This window comes from Onychostruthus taczanowskii, unplaced genomic scaffold (genome assembly GCF_017590055.1).
Source record: "Onychostruthus taczanowskii isolate IOZ18803 unplaced genomic scaffold, ASM1759005v1 scaffold160, whole genome shotgun sequence".
NCBI classification, from domain to species: domain Eukaryota; kingdom Metazoa; phylum Chordata; class Aves; order Passeriformes; family Passeridae; genus Onychostruthus; species Onychostruthus taczanowskii.
This window is the reverse complement of record NW_024498796.1, coordinates 201,903-223,296: the sequence shown is the minus strand read 5'-3', so window position 1 is coordinate 223,296 and position 21,394 is coordinate 201,903. Positions and strand designations below refer to the sequence as shown.

At 38.7% G+C, this 21,394-nt stretch overlaps 1 protein-coding gene across 1 annotated transcript in view; it reads left to right on the top strand.

Moving 5' to 3' along the window:
- The first annotated feature begins 3,150 nt into the window (after positions 1 to 3,150).
- Positions 3,151 to 21,394, top strand: part of FANCC (FA complementation group C) — a 77,130-nt gene continuing 58,886 nt past the window's right edge. Inside the window, exons 1-3 of the mRNA XM_041399464.1 lie at positions 3,151 to 3,200; positions 18,894 to 19,067; positions 20,607 to 20,694. Of these exons, the coding sequence (XP_041255398.1) occupies positions 18,903 to 19,067; positions 20,607 to 20,694 (253 nt within the window). The 5' untranslated portion in view covers positions 3,151 to 3,200; positions 18,894 to 18,902. The remainder of the gene's footprint in view (positions 3,201 to 18,893; positions 19,068 to 20,606; positions 20,695 to 21,394) is intronic.

Sequence of the window (21,394 nt, the reverse complement as noted above, 5' to 3'; positions counted from 1 at the left end):
GTTCTCAGAGAGCAGCCAGGAATTCTCTGGTATGTGGAACATCCTTTCTGAAATATTCAGGGTTTGAAGTAATGGAATTTTTATTTGTAGAAGTACTATTTCTGGTGACTTTATAGTTTCAAATATTATTTGTAGGTGTCAGAGATTTACTATTAGTAATTCTCTAAGGCAGCTGTATTAGCTCTATATGTAGTAGTATCTGTTATTAAAGATCAAGGTTAAAGAAATAGTCCCTATGACATTTTTTTAACCTCAAATGTTTTGCATTTATTAAAAGTGGGAGTGGAAACCTCCATACAGACTGTCTGAAGTAACATAACATTTGTACTGGCATTCACTTGATTTGTAGTACCTATTTCATTATTCGTATCATTGCCACTTATTTTTTGACTATTTAAAATGAGGGTCCTTTGTAGGTAATATTACCAAGAGTTCTTTCCACCTACTGGAGTTTATTCATATTAGTAATTTACTTTCATATTTGTTTTTTGTTTGCTCATATTTTTTACATATTTATCTATTATACCCTTTCCCATGACTTCCTTAAATGCTCTAGTTTGGCTATTTTTTAAATTCTGGGGTTTATTTTTTACAGCTCCTATATATCTTTAGCCATATATTCAGGTGTGCATGAGAACTTTTTGTGCGGTTGGCTTGTTGAGAAGCAACAAAATTGTGTAAGTTGATGGTGTATGCATCAAGCTGATTAACAAAGGCAGCTTTTTGCTACTCTGACTATGGGACAGAAATAAACTTTGGACAACTCTGGAATATGTTCAATCAGGAACAAGAAAAATTATTTTATCAAACTTCTTCCGCTCAAGCTTCTTCCAGTGTACCAGGCCCATAAAAAGTGTCATGAATGAAACAACTAATAATGCTGCCATTTAAGAAAGCATTAACAGAATTCATGGTAGAAAACAAATACAAATTCTTCCATGTTTTCACTTGACAAAAAATAGGAGTAGAATGATTAAAAGAGTCGCATGAGTTATGAACTGGACTCACTGTGTGAATATGGGCATTACATACAAAGCTCCAAGTTGTGGTCTGCAAATGTGTTGGACGTATGGGAAATATACCTGACAGTTTGTCTTAATGGATGATTGCCTGATGACCAGTTGCTGTTTCCCAAGAAAGAACTTTGAAATTTTTACAAACAAGCCTTTAATTCATCAGGTGTTTCTGATTTGATAGGATGAAATGGAAAAAGTAATTCAAGTAATGCATAGGAATTTCACTATATGGATAGGCTGAATTTGCTTTTGTACTGATAGGGATGTCTCATTTTATAGAAAATTGAAAGCAGTGGTGATCAAGAGGCAACCGCTAAAAAAAAAAGAAGAAGAATGCAAGAATGAATGCAAGATATGAAAGCTGAATGGGAGTAAGGAGTTTGAACATCAGCTGGTCTTATAAAATTGAGAAAAGAAAAATAGCAACTTTAACTTCAGGTGCCATGGTTGTCATATGTTCAAGCAAACTTTAAATCTTGAATACAAGTCTAATACAAACTAGCCTATAATTCAGACTAATGATGTCATTGCAATTTAATTTAAAATCCACATGAAAACTAGACTAAAGACAGAGAGCATTTTGCCTTAGTAACTTAATTCTTTCTTTTCTCTGTTTTGTTTTTTTTTAATCCAATGAGTTCTTGACTACCCAGTTTCTTCATGGAAGAAATAAGGACAAGGTGATGTAAGAATATATATTTGGAGGAAGATGCAAGGAAACAGAGAATTCTGTGTGCTGATGGCTTCTCAAAAAAAAAAAAAAAAAAAGTGTGGAAATATAGTAGCAACTTCCCACCAGCTCTATATTTCAAATAGTGAACATGGAAGTAAAAGCAGGCAGGAGTGAAAGAACTACCAGGGTAAACAGGAGAAGGAGCTGAGTAGATGAGCTGAAGAGGAAGAATGAGAGGAAGAATGAGAGGAAGAGAATTAAGTATGACTGTGTAAGTAGGCTAGAGAGTAATAAGCAAAAATGCACCAAATAGTCAGGTTGTGTAGCATTGGTATTTTCAGCAGGACTGCTCTGAGGATCAACATCAGAGCACAGGTCTTGGTAGTTTTATTACTAATGCTTTATAACAAACTGAGGGACAGTAGGGTTCACCCTGTCTATATTCCTCATTTTGACATCAACAAAAATTTCAGTAAATCACATATTTATTTCCAACCCTAAGTTTATTCAAAACAAAATTTCTTATTTACTGTATGTCTGTACTCATACTGATAACATTTTGTTCACAGGGATACAAGGACCTTCTATGTTCAGAGAACTGAAAAGAAGCAAAAGTTTAACATGTTTTGCACTTAGTCTTACCAAAAGCAGCAAAGCTGAAGGGTTTTATTCATTCATGGTCAAAGGACAAAGACTGTGGGCAGGCACCTTGGCCTGGTCACGGCCAGAATTCAGTGTACGGCGGCCGAGAAGACACAACCCACACTGGAGCCGCCATGTCCCTGTCACTTTGCTTTCCCTGTGGAGCCGCTCCTGAGCTGCACATGCAGGGTCAGACTGGCTTTGCCCATGTCACTGGTCTTCAGTGTGTGTTTCAGACTGGCTTTGCCCATGTCACTGGTCTTCAGTGTGTGTTGCAGACTGGCTTTGCCCATGTCACTGGTTTTCAGTGTGTGTTGCAGACTGGCTTTGCCCATGTCACTGGTTTTCAGTGTGTGTTTCAGTGTGCCCGGTGAGTTTCCAGTGTGCAGGCAACAGAGGTGCCTCAGTTTCGCTAGAGACCCATGGGAGTGAACAGGCCCCGAAGACCGACAGGGTTTCTGCCACAGCTCTGCCTCTTGATGTCCCGTGTTTGGGTCAGGACGCCAGGCGTGTGTGGCTGGGGCAGGCTGAATCACAGATTGAGAATCAAAGAACCACGGAGTGTCCTGAGTTGGAAGGGACCCACAAGGACCATGGAAATCCAACTCCTGGCCCTGCGCAGGACATCCGCAAGAGTAAAACCATGTGCTTAAGAGCCTTATCCAAACAATTCTTTAACTCAGACAGGGTCAGTTCCGGGAGGCCAGCGACCCTCTAACAGCCTCCTCCAAAACCCCAGCCCAAACCCCGCAGACGCGCGCTGCGCCGGGGCACCAGGGGACAGGCGGCCCCGCCCCTCAGCGCAGGCGCGGCCCGGGGCAGCGGGGCAGCGCGCGCGAAAACTCCAATGGTGCGGGGCGGCGGGCGCGGTAAGCGGCGGGGAGGGAGGGGCGGGACGGAGCGGAGCGGGCGCGGGGAGCTCCGGCGGGACCTGCCCAGCCGCTGAAGGGAGCGGCGGCTTCTCGCCCGTCCTGCCCCCGCTGTCTGCGCCGCGGTGGTCGCGGGCCGGGGGCTGTCGTGGCGGCAAGGGGATGCGCTAGTGCGGATCGTCCGCCGGGCTCCGTGCCCTCCCCTTCCGCCCTCCGCGGGAGCTGGCGGCGACGAGCCCGCCGGGGAAGGGATGACATGGGCAGCGAGGCGTCGGGCAGGCCCTCCCTGAGGCTTTGAGGTCGGCAGAGGAAGGTGGCCGTGGCGGTGAGGCCGGGCCTGCGCTGCGTCCCGAGCGCTGTGCGTGCCTCGCTCCTGCCGTCGGTGTGTTGTCCGTGCCAGCGTGCCCCGGCCAGCCTGGCCTTCAGCCCTCCCAGGGATGAGGCATCCCCACTTTCTCTGGGCAGCCTGTGCCAGTGCCTCACCACCCTCTGGGTGAAAAGTTTCTTCCTAACATTTAGCTAAACTTACTCTAAGGCCATTCCCCTTTGTCCTATCACTACATGCCCCTGTAAAAAATCCATGTCCAGCCTTCTTGTACTCCCCGTGTGGGTACTGTCTGGTACTGAAAACATCTGCAAAGAGAGACATCGACATCTGTGCTGTCTGCGCCTTGCTATTCCCCCTCCTTGGGAGGAAACAGAGTGACAAAAGGTCATTTTGTGATATATGCGCAAGACCGGTGCAACAATAATACACGGCTACCTTCCTAAATGGTTGGTAGAGGGAGGGGGTTTGTTTCTGATTCAGCAGACTTTGGCAACCTTTGTCCTGTGCGATCTGACGCAGACATCTGCTATGGTGGAGGAGCTCCACTAGAGTAGGCTTTTAGGGAATACTGTCAGAAAATGTAGCTGGCCTTTTATTTAAACTAAAGATTAGGGAAGACAGATGTCCCATAAGTGCTAGGAGAATTTGACATTTTAAGTTTTGGGTTTGGTTCACAAATGTAGGTAATTAAATTTCCACTCCTCTCAAAAATTTTCTGAATGACCATTTTTCATGTGGGAGGATAACTAAAACAACTAAAATGGCATAATGCTCTCTCCCTCAGAGTGAAGAATCCTTTAGGTAAAAGTACTATGATATAACAACCTAGTGATGGGCTTTTGAAAACTAGAAGAACCTTCAGAATTTGGGATTTTTTTTCTGATATGTAAAGGATCTGAAGCTGTCCCCCATCTCTTTTGTGAAAAGAAAGCTTTATTCTCTGCGCCCAATAAATTAATTCAGTTTATGTTCTGAGTTACATGCGTTACTTGCTCCATTATTTGGGTTTATGCTCATTTCGCCTTCTTAGCTCAAGGCTGAAAAGTTGTGTCGTAAGAATTGATCACTCTATTTGAAGCAGGGGTGGAGACGTTGCGGAAGGCCCAGGGCGAGGCGCTCCCGAATCCATGGAAGCCTGTTGGGTTTGGCGCTGCCGGGAGAGCCTCGGGCGCGTTCGGCGCGGCGGGGCCCGTGCTCACTGCTGCCGCCTCCTGGGCAGCGGTGGCGCTGCGGGGCTGGGCCCCTCCGCCGGGGCCTGACTCCAGAGAGCGTGGCACTGGGAAAACCCGGGTCAGAAACACATCCCGGAGGTTATCTTCTCGCTTACAAGCATGGATCCAGTTTTGGGAATAACTTCTGTGCTTTTTGTCTTTGTATTCTCAGGAAGTGAGATGTGTGTGATTCTTTGGCTACTAAGGATTGAACGTGGTAATTTTAACCAAGTTTGAAAGCAGGATAAAGGTTTTATGGTGATTCTGTTTTATATACATATATATATATATATTTATGTATTCTAACATTTGAAGGGAAGGTCAAAGAGAAAGGCTCCTATTCCCATGTTGTTGGCTAGGAGTCCTCCTCCAGGACTGGATAACCGCCCTTACAAAGACAGGCAAAGAAATTTGGGACTGTTCAGCTTGAAGAACAGAAAGCTGTGTTGGGAACTCATAGCCACCTTCCAGAATCTGAAGAAGGCCTACAGGGAAGCTGGAGAGGGATTCTTCATTAGGAACTGTAGTGATAAGGCAAGGGGCAAAGGGTTCAAACTGAAAGAGGGGAACTTTGGCTTGTGTATTAGGAAGAAATTCTTTCCTGTGAGGGTGGTGAGACACTGGAAAAGGCTGCCCAGGGAGGTTCTGGGTGCCCCATGCCTGGCAGCATTCTAGGCCAGGGTGCGTAAGTCCTTGAGCAACCTGGTGTAGTGGGCGATGTCCCTGCCTGTGACAGGGAGGGCTGGGACTGGATGATCTATAGCGTCCATTCGGCCTCCTTAACATTGTGGGATTCTGTGGTTCCATCTGGTCAGCACATGCATATGGACCAGCGGAGTGAGTGCCTGTGAAATTAACCACAGAATACCATGGGTGAAAGTGTCTTAAGGGACACTGGTGGAGTTGGGGTGATGTTATGAGGAGCTGAAGCAACAAATGATACCCCTTTGAAGGCACTGGACACAGGTGTTCCATCAGTGGAACAGCCTTGGGTGCTCAGTGTACTTTTAAACTATAATTTCTTTTTCCCTAAGACGTATGTTTCAGTATACTGCCCTACAATTGTGAAGGTGCTGCTTTTGGCAAAGATGTCTTCCAAAAGACATATGGGTGGAGGATCTTGAGAAGGGTGACAGAGATAGATGAAACAAGTTTTTCTTGAAACAGGAACTCAGTGTTAGAATTCTTTGATGTTTGTGGAATAATTCTTGGCATTTACAGGAAGATATATATATTGCATGAGATCATTCCCAAATAAAAATCTTCAGTCTTTATCAGATGATTTTTTAAAAATTATTTTTAATGAGTACAGCATATTTTGTGCCAACATACCTAAACAATGCACAAAAGCATGTCAGATTGTGAAGATCTTGCTACATGTATAAGTGGTAGAACAGCTCTCAAAAATCAAATCTTAAATGATTCAACTTTCACCAAGAAGGGTATTCCCAGACAATGTTTTTCAGTTAATGCTATAGTAAATTGCTGTCATTGTTAATGTTATTAAAATGAAGACAATGGTAATACTCATTAAAAATCTGTAACTTCTTTCATGCAGCTTTGGGAATTAGAAAATTCTTTGTGTTTGAGACTTGGTGGCACATACCACCAGCTCCCAAGAACACTTTAGGATCGTGCAGTTAGTCCACTTTCTAAGTGACAGGAATGTACAGTATGTTAAATATTATAGGGGTGCAAAATACTCTTTATTAGTATTATATTAACCATAAACCCAGTAAACATAAGTAATAAATTAATGTGATATCTAGATTATATTATTTTATTTGTATTAACAATCACAATTTACTCTTCTGAATTTTGGGAGCTTTGATTACAGTGTCTTTAAAATTTGTTCAAGAATGCTTTTACTCTGTGTAATAATAAAGGGCAGAATAATGTCAGATTAATGTCACAAGGTCTTCCCCTTGCTGTTTGTGAGAGGTTTCTGTTAGCTTTTTAACTGTCAGCCTTGCATATGGTTGCAGGGTTGTGATATAGTACTTCTCCATGCATTTTTAACTTCCAATCGAAATTATATTTCTAAGCAATACTGTGAGCTATAGTTTCATAATTTTACTAGTGATGAATTGTACAGATATTACTGGACACTGTCTAAAGACACATTACTTGCTCAAGTCTAATCTGCGCAGCATCATTTATGGTAATCTTGCAAAATAAAACCCACAAGGCTACTGCAGCAAAAGGAACTTTGTAAATCTTTGAGCGTAATAGATTTTTTAAAAAATTGTAAATGGAATAAATCTGATGTTACCAGGTATTTGGTTTTAGTTTGGGGTTTTTTTGTTTTTTTTTTTTTAAAGTAAACAAGTATATGAGTAAATATCATATTCTTTAAAATCAGAGTAGAACTAACCAAGCTTCTGCAGAGGTGAAGCAGAATGAGCCTACTTAACTAACTTTAATTTCTTTAGTGTTATATGTCAGAAGTGAGAATTGAATTCTTAGACTTCTGATTCCTGAAGCCAAATTGTAGTGCTGTCATTCCTCCCTATTAGTAGATTCATTGGACATGGTTTTTTTATAAATGTTGATTAACTATGTGACAGTATTGAAGTATTCCAGATAGGCCTTTAATAAGGTATCAACTAAATTGACATAAATGAGTGTCCAAGTAGAAGAGGCCAGGAGACATACCACTAGTTAGTATTTTTTTTCTATGCTGTACATTGGAAGTTCTCATTTATCATCAACTGACCACATTCATAAGAAGCTTTCTTTCCATAAGAGAAAAATACAGCTTTAATTTCGTGCCAGGGGCAAAATTGTGAGATTTTCGTGAACAAATGTGACAGGCATTATTGACAAGTCGGAGGATCGTCTGTAGCACATTAAAAAGTAAATGCTCATAAAATATGCAGGAATAATTGACTGAAAATTCCACAAATCATTGTCTCATCAATTTGAATGTCAGTTCCCTGGCTTCAGTCTAAGTGGCCACATAGCTAATTGTTGCTGCTGTGTGAGTTTGACTGAGTGAATGACCAAAAGTCTTTGCTCTAAATGTTTCTGAGGAAACTTATCTCTTCTTGTTTGCAAAGAATGAATGGCCTGATTTAATGCCTGTGAATAGCATGAAACCTTGTCAATGGACTCCAGGGACAAGTATTTGTGGGACTGTGTTAAGATAATGTACAACAAAAACGTGTAAATGTTGATGTGAATGTCATTAAGTTATTTTTATTCTTCTGAAGAATACATTTTTCTTCTTCTGTCAGATGTACTTAGTGTCATAAATACATCTTTATTCTGAAGATTTTATTTTGTGGCTATTTCTGAGTGTGAGTAGTCAGAGAGAGAGGAGGGGGAAAAGTATGAGACTCTTTTCTTTTATGCCAGAGAAGTGCTTTCTTTCATTTGCAGGCTTGCTTTTACTGTGGACTCTCTGAATACTTATCACAGATTTTTGTACTTACATTTATTAAGCTGTGATTAGAGTTCATATAAAGATAAGTAAGTGTAATATAAACTGAAAAGAAAATACTTTTTTAGGATTCTTGCGTGGTCATTTTCTTTTTGGTGGAATATTGACCATCATTGTATAAATTGTCATGTCATGCTTGAGGAGCTTAAGGTGAATAATAAATTATCTTTGAGAAAAGCCTTGAAAAGCAGTGTTTCCTAATAGGCTAAAGTATATGAGATTTGTGTGTTTCATCTCTTTTTGTCGTATGCTTCCTCAGTGACTTTGAAGAAATTGTTTTCTCTTCCTCTGTTTCTTTATGCTTACGCAGAAATGCTTTAACTCCGTAGAAGTGTGTGATTTCAATGAAAGGTATGTGTTTCATTACTAAATATTAGAGGTTCTTGTAAAAATTCTTAGTATAAGAATTAGAACCCAACTGTATGGGTAGCTCTGGATATTAATTGCACAGTCAGTATTTTACCTTATGTTCACATACTTGAGATAAAGAGTTTGGAACATACATCTTCTTTTCGAATACCTGTGTAAGTCAGGAGACAGCCTGAATTTAGCAGTTGCATGACAATTATGGAAGCATTATTGGAAATATGAGGCCCCTTAGTGTTCATTCATTACTTAATTGAAGGAAGAAAGGTGAGTAGTCATTTTTCTCTGCATGTAAACAGGTTGTGTCCCTGTTGCTTTCCCTCCCAACCCCCACAGCTTAGCTGGAGGAAGATTATGTTCTGGCAGGAACTTTTTTAGGTTTTCCCCTTGCCTCCTTGTAATTTTAGTACATACAGGTGGAAGTAGTTGCTATTGCTTGATACACTAGTATAAAGGAATACACATTTCCTACTGTACTACAGGTTATAAGTGACTCCTCTGGTGAGACTTGCTATGTACAGTTTAATGTATGTGCTTCTGTTCATGCTTGGACATGAAGGAATGACTTTATAATATATCTGTTAATTGCAGAACTTAAATTTCTGAAAAAGAAAGTGCCAAGGATTGGTGTATATGCCACATCCCCATCACTGATAGCTCATAGTATGTAATTGACACAAAATGCTGCTTATTCCATGGTGAAACTTTGAATTAATCTTAACTTAGGTTGGTTTGTGGTTTGTTGGGTTTTGTGTTGTTGTTGTGTTTTTTGGGTTTTTTTTTTCCCTTTCTCCAGAGGAACTGTATTTTAAGGAAATAGGTTTCTCTCTATTCCACTCAAGCAGTATACAAATACAAGTTGATAGAAGAGGAGGAGGTTCTGTGATGAGAGAAATTTGGGTGATTGGTTTGGTTCATGTTCAGACCAGAATAGAACAGAATGGACTATTTTTCTGGGACAAAAATCATTTAGTCAAATTGCCTGACTGATTCACAGCTGAACAAATGTTAACTTTGATATTAAATGCATTGTCCAAGGGCCTCTTTTTAAGGCACTTGACAGACATGGAGCAAAAACCACATCTGTAGGAAACCTCTTCCATTGTTTGACCACTCTCCTCCTGCTAAAGAAAGATTTCCCAGTGTCCAGTCTGAACATCCCGTGATAAAGCTTGAACCATTCACACATATCCTGTTACTGGATTCCAGGAAATCCTGGGAATAGACCAGCGCTCCTTCTCCAGTCTGCTCCCCAGGGAGCTGTACAGAGCAATGAGGTCACCCCTGAGCCTCCTTCTCTCCAAACCAGACAACCCAGAGCCCTCAGCCGCTCCTCACAGGATGTGCCTTCCAGCCCTTCCACCAGCTCTGCTGTCCTCCTCTGGACCATTCCAGGACCTGCCCGCCCTTCTCAGAGTGTGGGGCCCAGCACTGCACACAGGGCTCAGGGTGAGGCTGCACCAGGGCTGAATGCAGCAGGATGATCCCAATCACAGCTGGTGATGCTGTGTCTGATGCACCCCGGGATGGGTTTGCCCTCCTGGCTGCCCGGGCACGCACTGCTGGTTCACCCTGAGCCGCTGCCAACCAGCACCCCCCAGAAAATTTTTTTTTCTGAAGTGTTATTCTGTAGAGAAGAAGTGGAAGAAAATCTTTCCCATGTCTGAAATGACAGTATAAAATCTCTAATATTGGTTTTAAGCTATGGGAGAGAGGGGTAGCCACATGCAGAAGTTTTAAGTGAAAAAGTAGAATTTATAAGAATTTATAATTTGCTAAGAAAATTGCTCATTATGTAAGTAACTATAATTCATTCACTTTCCTTTGGCTTACTTGAAGCTTTGTGAGAGCATATTTGCTAGAACTGGTTAATGAAGACTATAGTCAGATAACGCAGATAACTGTATTTTATCAGGTAATCTACAAGATAGGGAGTGATGCATTAGCTGGCAGATTTGGTATAGGAGAGTGGGTACAAACAATAGATTTAATCTAACAAGAATTTACCATTATTGCTAAAAGGCCTAATTTTTCTAATGTAGTTACGTGGTAAGATCTTATATGGATGGGCTTCTCACTGTCATGAAAGCTTAATGTGAAACTTAGGCTTCATTGAGACTAACAAAAATTTTGCCACTGATGTAAACACAACCAGCATTTCATCCCTTTTCTTGTAACCTGCAAAATAAGATCTACCTTATGTGGCGTTTAGACTGCTGTTATCAAAGGCCCATAGACAATTGTTATGTGATGTCCCTGTAACTGTTAGTGAATCTAAAGTGGTGTTAGCAATAATTGGACTTTCTGCAAAGTGCTGTAAAAATATTTTTATGTTGGCAGATACCAGAGACAGTTCTGCCTTCTGTAGTTTGGAGGCTCAATCAGTGTCTCTTTCCAGAGTTGCCTTTATTCTTTGTTTTAGCTGCAGTTTCCCATGTGTCATCTTTATTTATATTGTTGTCACAGAAATGAGCTGAAAATTAGCTGGACTGGAGGAATAGGCCCTGTCCAACAAACTAAATCCAAGAATATTTGAATATTAATTTTCAATAGAGATATCCCACCAAAAACTTAATTCCTCAAGCACTAGGAGAGATTGCTACATTCCAGTGACCCGAGTGTTACCAAGTAGTCTTGTAAGGTGTACTGTGTAGACTGCAAGACAAAATACATAAACCTTACTGAGGAAATATATTGAAAGGAGATGTGCTTCACACCCCCCTTCTATCCCTCCATTTCTAGAAAGTGGTGAAGGTGTGTGCTTGTTTGTGCTTCTGTTCACCATGTCACACATTTTCAGGATGTAAATTTTAGCTTCTGCTGTATTTTGAGGTGTATTGTAGTTACCTCTGTGGTGGATCACTGATAAGAGGAAAGCACTCCACATATGGAAAAGCAAGCAAGGAATTAAGGGGCGAGCTAGCAGCCCCCTGTTTCTTTCAAGTCTGGGTTTTGTTCTAGAAGGTCATGTTGATCTGCTTAACAGCAGTGTGCGCTGGTCAAATCTGGGATTTGCCCAATTGCCTTGAAACAAATTTCAGTTTTGTGCATCCATCTGATTCCCTGTGTTCTGCTACAGATAGCTTTATGCATGTCTTGCTGGATTTTGTTCTGGCTCTGCTGACGTTGAAATTCTTTTAAACTAGGACGTTGTATGTTTTGGTACTTTGAGTCTTCTGCCAGAGATGTAAAGGTACCTTACTTTGTTGCCTGTTTTCTCCTCTGAAATTTAACTTAAAAAACAAAAAGGTACTAGTGGTGATGGAGTATTAGTAACTTCTTTGGAGTGTTCCTTGCTGGAGTGGCTTACAATGGACTGTGATCAGATTTTTTATTCAGCTGGTTCCTAAAAATCCATTATGTGATTCTTACTTATTTTTGTATTTGAAAGTATAGTTCATTGCCTTCTTGCCCTGTTAAGGTTCATTATGGAAAGGTAACAAATAACATATGTAAAATTCAGTGATATCACTCCTGCTTTTACCGTTCCTGTGGGCATAAGATAAGAGTTAGATGGATATGCTGAGATATTATTTCTGCTTTTCCTATTAAATAGGGTTTTATTCTTTGTTTTCAAACCTCTTGAAATGGAGTAGGTTAGAAGAAAGATCTGCTGCTACAAGATGAGCTATTGAAACCAGAAGTTTTAAAATTAGTTTTTGTGTGAGGCAAATAAATTATATTTTTGGGGTCATGAAGCCTGATTAATGGAAATCACAGGACATACTGAATTGGAAGGGACCCACAAAGATCATCGAGTCCAGCTCCTGGCCCTGCACAGAACACCCCAAGAGTCACACTATGTGCTGAGAGCATTGTCCAGGTGCTCTTGAACTCTGCCAGGCTGGTGCTGTCACCACTTCCCTGGGGATCCTGGTCAGTGCCTAGCCACCCTCTGGTAGAGGAAAGCTTTATTGTGATCATACAGTCGTTTTGCAGGGATAGGGAGATGTAATTTTTCAGAGTATCTGAAAAAGGGAGATCTTGCATGAATCGCAGTAAATCTTGCTTCCTCAGGGCATCAGGTCTTCTCTAGACCTGTAGAGTAACAGAATGAAACTGGAAATAAAATTCTGCAGTTTGCAGTGATACGCAGATGAAACCTGTGCAAGAGGTTTAATACATATACTGTCCACAAAATTAGCCCTGCTGGGGACCACAGTTGCTTAGATGAAAACTGAGCTCTTTTTCCTGTGAGACCTGATAATGTAATTCAGAAGGCAACTCTGTTAAATTACCAATTATCAGAGTAAATAGAAGAAACAAATATAGAGCAGCAAAATAGAAGAGTTAATTACTTTCTCCTGGAGAATTTTTAGTCTAAACATTGAATAATAATGTTAGCCACCAGGTTGACAGCTGTTTAGTTTGCCAGATTTCACAGGTTGCTTAGTCAATATTGATTCCTTTGTTTTGGCAAAACTGTGTCCTTTGATTTTATTTCCAGGGGAAGATATAGTAGCATGCAATTTGTTTTAATTTGAAAAGTGCGCATTTAGACAGGCAGTTTTCTATAACAGTTGTTTTTTCTTGCTTTAAAATATATGTGGATGTAGGCACAAAGAGAAATAGGTGAACTTGGATTTATGTGAAAAGTTACTAAATAAAAAATGAGCACTAATCAACACTGCTTGTAAGCACACCAGTCTAAAATGAAGATGGAAGTTATTCTCTCAATTATTCTTGACTGCTGGACTGCCATTGTGTGTAGATTAGACTTAATACCAACCTATAAAGCAGTCTGTGAAGCTAATATATCAACGAGTTGTACTGGAAAATAAGATGACAGGAATAAATAATTTTATAGTAATAATTTTAATTTTCATAATTGAAATTAATAATAGTATTTAATTTTCACATAGTCTTTACTACTCCTGGGCCTTTCTGAAGTTTCTAAAAAAATGTTTTTTTTTCTAATAAACTATTTAAAAAAATTTTTTGGGGGAGGCTGGTAACAGATTTAAATTATGTTTGCTCTTACTTCCTATCTAAGTATATATTGAATTTTCTTCTGTTCTTGGCAAGCAGAAGGAGACTTGTCAAGGTGAAGATGAAAAATATACTTGAGAACAAGGTAAAGAAATAGATATTTTATGTAGAGAAGTAATAAATGAGAAAATAGTAACAGTGTTCAGGATAATTGCTTATTTTTTTTTTTCCTTCTTTGCATAAACTCAGAATATCCATTAGGTAGTAAATTTGTGACTTGATTATAATAATCTTTGACACACTGAAAAAATTAATACTCTTTTGTTATATTACTGTATCAACCATGCTGTATCACAATCAAGTTAAAGGTGATTAAGGAGTCAAAATGGTAGTATCTTTTGATTATATAATTACTGAAGTGCTCCTAATTGGTAATATTATCTCCTAATATATATTAGAGTAATAAATACGCACAAAAGGACTGTCCTACTGCTTTTGTAAGTATGAAAGCACCTTAAAATAGTTTGGAATTTGGAGTTTATATCCATATGTTTTGTTATCTTAATGTTGACCTTTTGTGCTTGGGGCCCTTGGGCCCTGACATCATAAGAGTATTTTTAACTGTTTTCTTATTTTGTGCTTTTCTTCATAAGCTGAGATTGCTGGTAGGTAATTTATAAGAGAGGACAAGGAAGAGGAGGAGGAGTGGAAAGTAAAATGTTCATTTGGAGCATGAAACTACTTATCATTGATTCAAGGCAAAGTGGGAGCTTTATACCTTGAATACAAGTTTTAGTCATGTTTATTTGGAACACTGTGACATAAGGAAATATTGTACCTTAATAGTACCTCAAAGATCCTTCTACTTAAAAGGCTTTATTTAAATTTAGCCGCTGAATTTAAAAGATTAAAGAGAAATAAATTCATGAAAGTTTAATTGTAATTTATTTGAACTTACTAAAGCAAGATGTGGGGACTTTGCCTCAAGATCTGGTAACAAAACTTAGTGACTAAAGTGGTATGTTTCAGATACTATCCAGAGAGCTCACTTGACAGAATAAAATTCCTTGTTGGAAGTGCTGCCATTAACTTCTGAAAGGTGTAATGAGTACCCTCATACCAGTGGTCCCCAAGGTTCTGTGTGCTTGAAAGTATGAGGCCAAGAGGGTTTGCCTGGGGGTTCTCAGAGAAGAGGGCTAAAGACTTCTTTCTGGAAGTAAAAGATACTGTAAGATGATTCACAACAAATCTGGCTTCTGAATTTGCTGTGTTGTGGAGAACCCAGTCAAAATAAGAATCAGTTTTTCATTTTTGGCAGCTAAAATGAGTCCTTGCTAATTGAAAAGAATCTAAATTAATCTGAAAGAGACTTTAGGAATATATCAGTCAGTATTGTAAGTCAAATTACTAATCAAGTATTTATTGTCTGTGATTCCTGTAGCTCTTCTAATATATTCACTTTGATACTGGGACCTGAACATTTAAGTTACCTTTGATTACCTAACAGTTTTCTATTTCTCTAGTAAACCATATCCTATATCCTGTGATGGCTTTTGAGATTAAATCTGTGTCTCTGGTATGTTTGCTTTTTAATCAGGTTATTTATAAATTCACAGTATTTATACATACACAGTAGCTTTACTGTGTATTTTCCAGTAATGTGGGGGTGAAAACAAGAGTAAGCTGTATTAATCAAATTGCTCTCTTCAGGACTAGATGCTACAGTTGAAGTAATTTTATAAAAACTGTGAATTGGTGGTGTTCCAAAACAGAGAGCAGCAATGCCTTTAGCATTTTTGGTGATTCTTGAAAATCTACATTCAACCCTGAGATGAGTTTAGTGGATTGGAGTATGGTGCTAACAATGCCGAGGTTGTGGGTTCCATTCCCTATAGACCATTCCCTTAAAAGTTGGACGTGGTGGACCTTATGGGTCCCTTACAGCTCAGAGGATTCTGTGACTATGTTAGAATTGCTGTAAGGGATTCTGCTACCATTACTGCCAGAGTAGTTCTTTTTCAAAGCTTTACGGAAGTGCACAACCCTTCCTCCTTCCCCCCGCCCCAAAAAGTGCAAAGATCTTTACATGTCACTCTAAATGGTTATTCAAAATGTGCGCTGAAGATTACATCTCTGAATCGTAAGGATCATTTGTTCCTTATTGCTGATATATTAGGATTTTTAGCAGTTTCCGAAAATTAATTGCACAGAAAAACACAGATATTTGACCTTTAATCTACTTTGGAAATGCACATAAAACTGACTCCTCTATTTTTTACCCATAAATGTATCCATGAATTGAGCATTAAACTGCACCTAAAATTCCTGAACTCTTGCTTTAGAAACAGAGCGGTGTTTCATTTCCATCAGAAAATTATGCAAAAGGATCAAGGCCAGGACTGATACTTCTGAGGATATGTTCTAATTCCTAGATTGTATAGCTGGAGGTTTTTTTGTTCCAGGTCCTTCGTTTGTGCTTTCATGCTACAAGGTGAGGGTTTTGAATAGCACTGAACATACAGCTGCTTTGTCTTCTGTGTGATTATTGCAAGTCTGTTGATGGGAGAATTCTCATCTCCAAAATATTCAGATATTTTAAGGGAGTTGGCTATCAGAAACAGTAAAAAATGCACACTTGCCGTGTAGAGGAGAGATACACTTCTAAGATTTTCTTTCACTTATGATGTGTACTGTTGTTTTTGGGGTTTTTTAATAAGTAGCAGTGCTTAAAAAAAAAAAAAAGTGCAATCCAGTTTATTTAGCTATAATAACCAGGGAGACAAAACACCTTTCTTATTGGAGAACTGGGATCTCAGACTTCTGGAAAAAGAAGAGTGATGGCTGTGCCATTCTGCATACTGAAGTAGTAGAAACAGGTACTCAGTATATTAGATTATCCTTCTTGATTTGCTTTCCTTGGATTCTCAATTAATACTTAATCAATTCATGATTGTCCCCAAAATGCTGGAGTTGTTGTGCTTCCTCTTTTTCCGATTGTTTTTTCCTTTTTATCTCCTTTCCTAAAAGTTTTAGGAGCCATTTTGTATGGGGATTGATTTTTCAGTTATTTAGTAGGATTGATCTTGTTTGGAAACGTCAAATAGGCTCATTAATTTAACCACATGTGTTAGTTCACTTCCTGGCTTCAGCTTGTTCTGAAAGTCTTGCTTATGTCCCTGTAGTGATAAAAGTGTTTGATGGCTAATTGCATCTGGGACCCGTGTCGCTTCAGCCATCTGCTGCGATGGAGAGTCTCATAATGTGTTTTGATACTCAGAGAAGATCAGTAACCAACATCTTGGTACTGCACAGATCCCTTAAGAGCTCTGCCAACAGCAACAGTGGCAGATAAAAATGGGAGTGTGTGGGATCTCAGCACATCACTGTGGATGTGCAGAGACACCAGGGGAGCCCCTGGGGGGCTCGGAAACCCTGGAATGATGCCAAAAGGGTTTGGTGGTTGGATTTCGATCCATCAAAAGGAGAAGAACCTGTGACGGAGGAAATGAGAACTTCTTGGGTGTGAATGATACCTTTATGGAGGGAAATATAAATTTTAGAAAAATAGGTACAGGGGGGTCATGAAGGCAAGATGGAGGATTCAGGGCGTGGTCCTGTGTTCTTCTTTCTTCTTCATGTCTTCCATTTTGTGTGGTGATGTTGGCACTTGGAGATTGGTTCATAGTGAAAGTGCACTTGTCTATAAGGATGAATAGTATTAGGAAATAAAGGTAAATATGTCACACGTAATTTTTACTATAAAAGACACAACCACCCTGTGGGCGGGGGAGAGTGCACTCGACTGTCCTGCTGAGCGGACCTCGGCTGGGCAAAGAGAAAACTTTGTAGATAAGAGATAATAAACAGAACTGAAGACCGAAAATCTAAGAGTCCAGGCTCATCCTTCGCAATCGCGGCCGCCCAGAACCACCTTTCCCTGTGTCGGGGCAGAGACACATAACAGCGGACCCCAACAGAGTGTAGTAAAGAACACAAGAGCAGTGGCTTTGCTTACTTGTCTTTGAACCAGTTTGGGGCAAATAATATTGTACACTAGCAATCCAACAGCTTAACATCAATTTAATTTTTCCCTTTTTATATTTTTTAATTTTTTTTTTATTTTTTGTCTGGACAGGATCCAAACTTAAATGATAGTTGTGATTCACTAGGAGTTATTTATTTATTTATTTATCTATTTATTTATTTCTCATAGAATTAAACAAGCTTATTAACTATCTTCAAATTTTTATCTGGCTGAGATTAGCATGCTGTACAAATCCTGTCTTTCTAAGGGTTAGCTGTATCAAGCAAGCTTGGTTTGCAGGGCTGCTGTGGAGGTTCTGGTTTATTTTTTGGTTTATAGCTTGCAAAGATACATATTCATTCATTTCTGTGGCATCTATGAGTGTCTGAATTTGTCTCCAAGTATGCAGCAATTAATTTCTGAAAATTGCCACCACATTCTGTTAATTGACAGTTGTCTTTACAGTTTTGACAGAAAGAAGAATGATTGAAAGGCTGCAAGTGCTCATTTGGTCTTCTAGCCTATGAGACATTTCTTTCAGAGAGATTTAAAGGTTGCTGTACTGCCTGCTGTGCTATTCTTTGTCCTTCTGTCAAAGAAAAATATAATAGTAAAGCAGAAAAAATTGTATGGTTTTTTTTGGTATATTTTACTGGCACATTTTGGTTAGGTTTTAATGTTCTGGCTTGGTGATAGTGCTTATCCTGCAAAGACCAGATTTTTAGAGTGAAGTGTGCCATAGGATGTAGATCATTTATGGTACAGCTTCCATTCAGAACTGGGTTATATATAAAGCTGCATATGGTTATATTTTTTTCCCTCTTCCTTGTATGGTATGCAGGAGGAAACAGACCTGAAATATTAAATTTGTTAGTTTTTATTAAGGAGAATACTCTTTTTTTCACATAAATCTAATGATCGATTGCAAATACAGAAATTACAATGATCAAAGGCCTTCTAGTACCTTTTGTTTTGATTGAACCTATTTTTAATACTTTAATTTGTCTTGGAACAGGCATTTTTAGTTTTTCATCATACATAGCATTTGAAACAAATGCATGCTTAAATTATTCTAAAATTCTAAGTGAAATATTCATGATGACAAAGTTGGATAAGAAAAGGCTTAACACATCTGGGTGTTACATTTATTCTAAGATAATTTACTGATTACTGTGCCCCCTTTGCTACTTTGTTATGATGGGGTTGTTAGTTTAACTTCTTAATATTGCAACTAAAATTATCAGCCTTATGAGATATAAACAGACGCTCTCTACACCCCATTCTAGTGTGCACACCAAAAAGGTAGCAGAAATCTTCCGCTTCTGTATATTTGTTCTTGATTTGAAGCCAGTGTTCAGTGCTGCCTGATGTGGAGTTAAAATCTTTTTTTCAGGATTGTGGAATGGCTCAGGACACTACAGTGCCCAAACTGAACTTTGAGTATTGGTTGGATAAAGCTGTTGAATGGGGTCAAGCCACTACTTTGGAATCCCAGAAAGATGTGTGCCTTCACTTGCCCCAGCTCCAGGAATTTCTACATCAGCTTTATGAAACAATAAAACATTTGGTAAGTGACTTTAGAAGGAAGAGTGCCCTCTTTTGAAGAGGTCCTCTGAAAAAAATCTGCACCATGTTTTGACAAAACCAGAAGGTAACAGTAGCAAAAAGGTTTGTCTTGTTGACCTAAGATACTACTGGATCAGAGGGGCAAACTGAGGAAACAGTCACAGGTAATGTAAACAGGAATGTGCTTCCTATTTCCCTGATTTATTGTGAAAGGGACTTTTTCTTCTTGATAGGTTGATGTCACGTGAAATTTCCCAGCCAATACTCTAGCTTCTTAAAAAAACACTTTAAGTAAAAAAGAATTTGATTCTGGTTGTCAGGTCATAAATTGGATGATTTGAAGGCCTTAACATGCAAAACTGTGACTGATCCTTTAAATCTTAGAGGGTCTGCTGTCACGTTAACCCCAGTGTTACGGCACACACAGTGAATTCTAGCGGCATGGTCAGATCATTGGCATAAGCTGCTGCCTGTTTTATTTGTTGATTTAATTGTTGTCTGCACTCACTTGAGTAAAAGTAGTTGTTCATGTTTAGTTGCTAGTATGTTTTTCTGAGAATATACACTTTTTCAGTGTATATATTCAATATAATTAGCCTTAGAAGTACTGCATTATGGCATAAGGCTTGCTTCTTATGAAAGTTCTTTTTTTAAAATATTCTTATCTGTAGACAGACTGCTGAGTGAGGTTTGTTTCTGGACTGACTTTAAATGTTAAAATTTAAGTAAAAGGTTTTGTGGAAGTGGAGTTTCTTCCCATATTTCTATTTATTTTTCCTTAATGGGGAAAGAGAATGTTGCTACTTCACGTAATCCAAGGCATGGTCTGAAATGGACTTCATGACTAGGACCCCAGAAAGTCTTGGTCTAGCCCCCAACATGAGACAATGTCAAGAATTTATTGTAGTAGCAGGAGATGCTTATCATCCCTGCTACTTGCACGTTATCACTATTTTTCAAAGCCTTCATTTATTAGATAGTAAAGCTACAAAAATGGAAAAATAAGACTGATGATGCAGGACTGTATATAAACTACATTGTCTATTACTTCTATAGTGAAATAGTTTTCTATTTGGTTAGAACTTAAATGTCAGTTTGTTATTAGCTAGTTATTGAGGAAGTTAATTTAAAAAACACAAACAAAAGTAACAAAGATAATTTTATGCCACAGTATGTACTAGTTTTCTTCAGAAACTGTGAGACAGTGTATTGTAAGAATGATCATCAAAAAATGTGAGTTAATTAGGCTTTTACTACAATGAAATCATATACTTGCTGGTTACTAATACTGATCTGCTTGCTGGATGTGAGGCAAATGAACAAATTTTCTAACATAGTGAAGTATTAGGTAAGAAAATTATCTAAGTTTTGACTTGAATGATGACATTATAGACAATCTACATAGTTGCAGGTGTTTTGCTTTCAGAGCATTTCACAGTATAATAATTGGGATTGTAATTTACAACAGTGTATCATTTACGGTTCTCTTAACCTACTTTTGATGTGCAATATATTTAGTATCTTTTTGTTTGTATTTTAGCAGGGTCCCACTGTAGCAATCCAGAAGTTCCCTTTAATTGGACAGCTTCTAGGAAGGCTCTGTTGGAATCCTTTTGTTATAGGATATGGTAAGAATGTGTTAAGATATTTCTGTAGCAGTTCCATAAACTTCATTTTGTAGAAATTACGAAAAAATTATTTGTTATATGCTATGATTTTTTCCATGAAGACACAGCATTCTTTTTTACTGAAGTAAAATTTTGAGATGAAAAGGCTATCCATGTTATTTAAAATACATGGGCTTCAGAAATGTTAAATTCACTTTTGGATCTAATTGATTTCATGGTTTAGTTACAGAATCTTATTTGGAACCAGTAGGTTTTAAACCCAGTGAGTGTTTATATGCATCGTGATTTTTTGTTGTATTGATTACATTTTGCTGGAGTCTCAATATGTTCAAAATCTAGTGCTTTAAATTACTTTCAACAAAAGTTTCTTTCTGTGTGCGTCAGAATATATGTGTATGCTAAGATAGAAGCAATAGCTTTTCTGATAGGTGTGTTTTGTAATTAGTCTACATTATGATTGTGTTTGTTTTTATTGAATCCTTATGATGTATTCTCCCCATCTCTCCATCCTTAACAAGTGAAGATGCACACAGAATCTACATTAAAACAGTAAAGTAGTAACATAAGAAAAAGGCATGTGGAAAAATGAAATGTTCTTACTGGTGGTGAGTATGTGTGTGGGTGAGAATATGGAAGAAAAAAATAAATTTGGCACAGGAAAACTGTTGGGAGGGAGGAGACACTCCTTGTGCTATGTCTC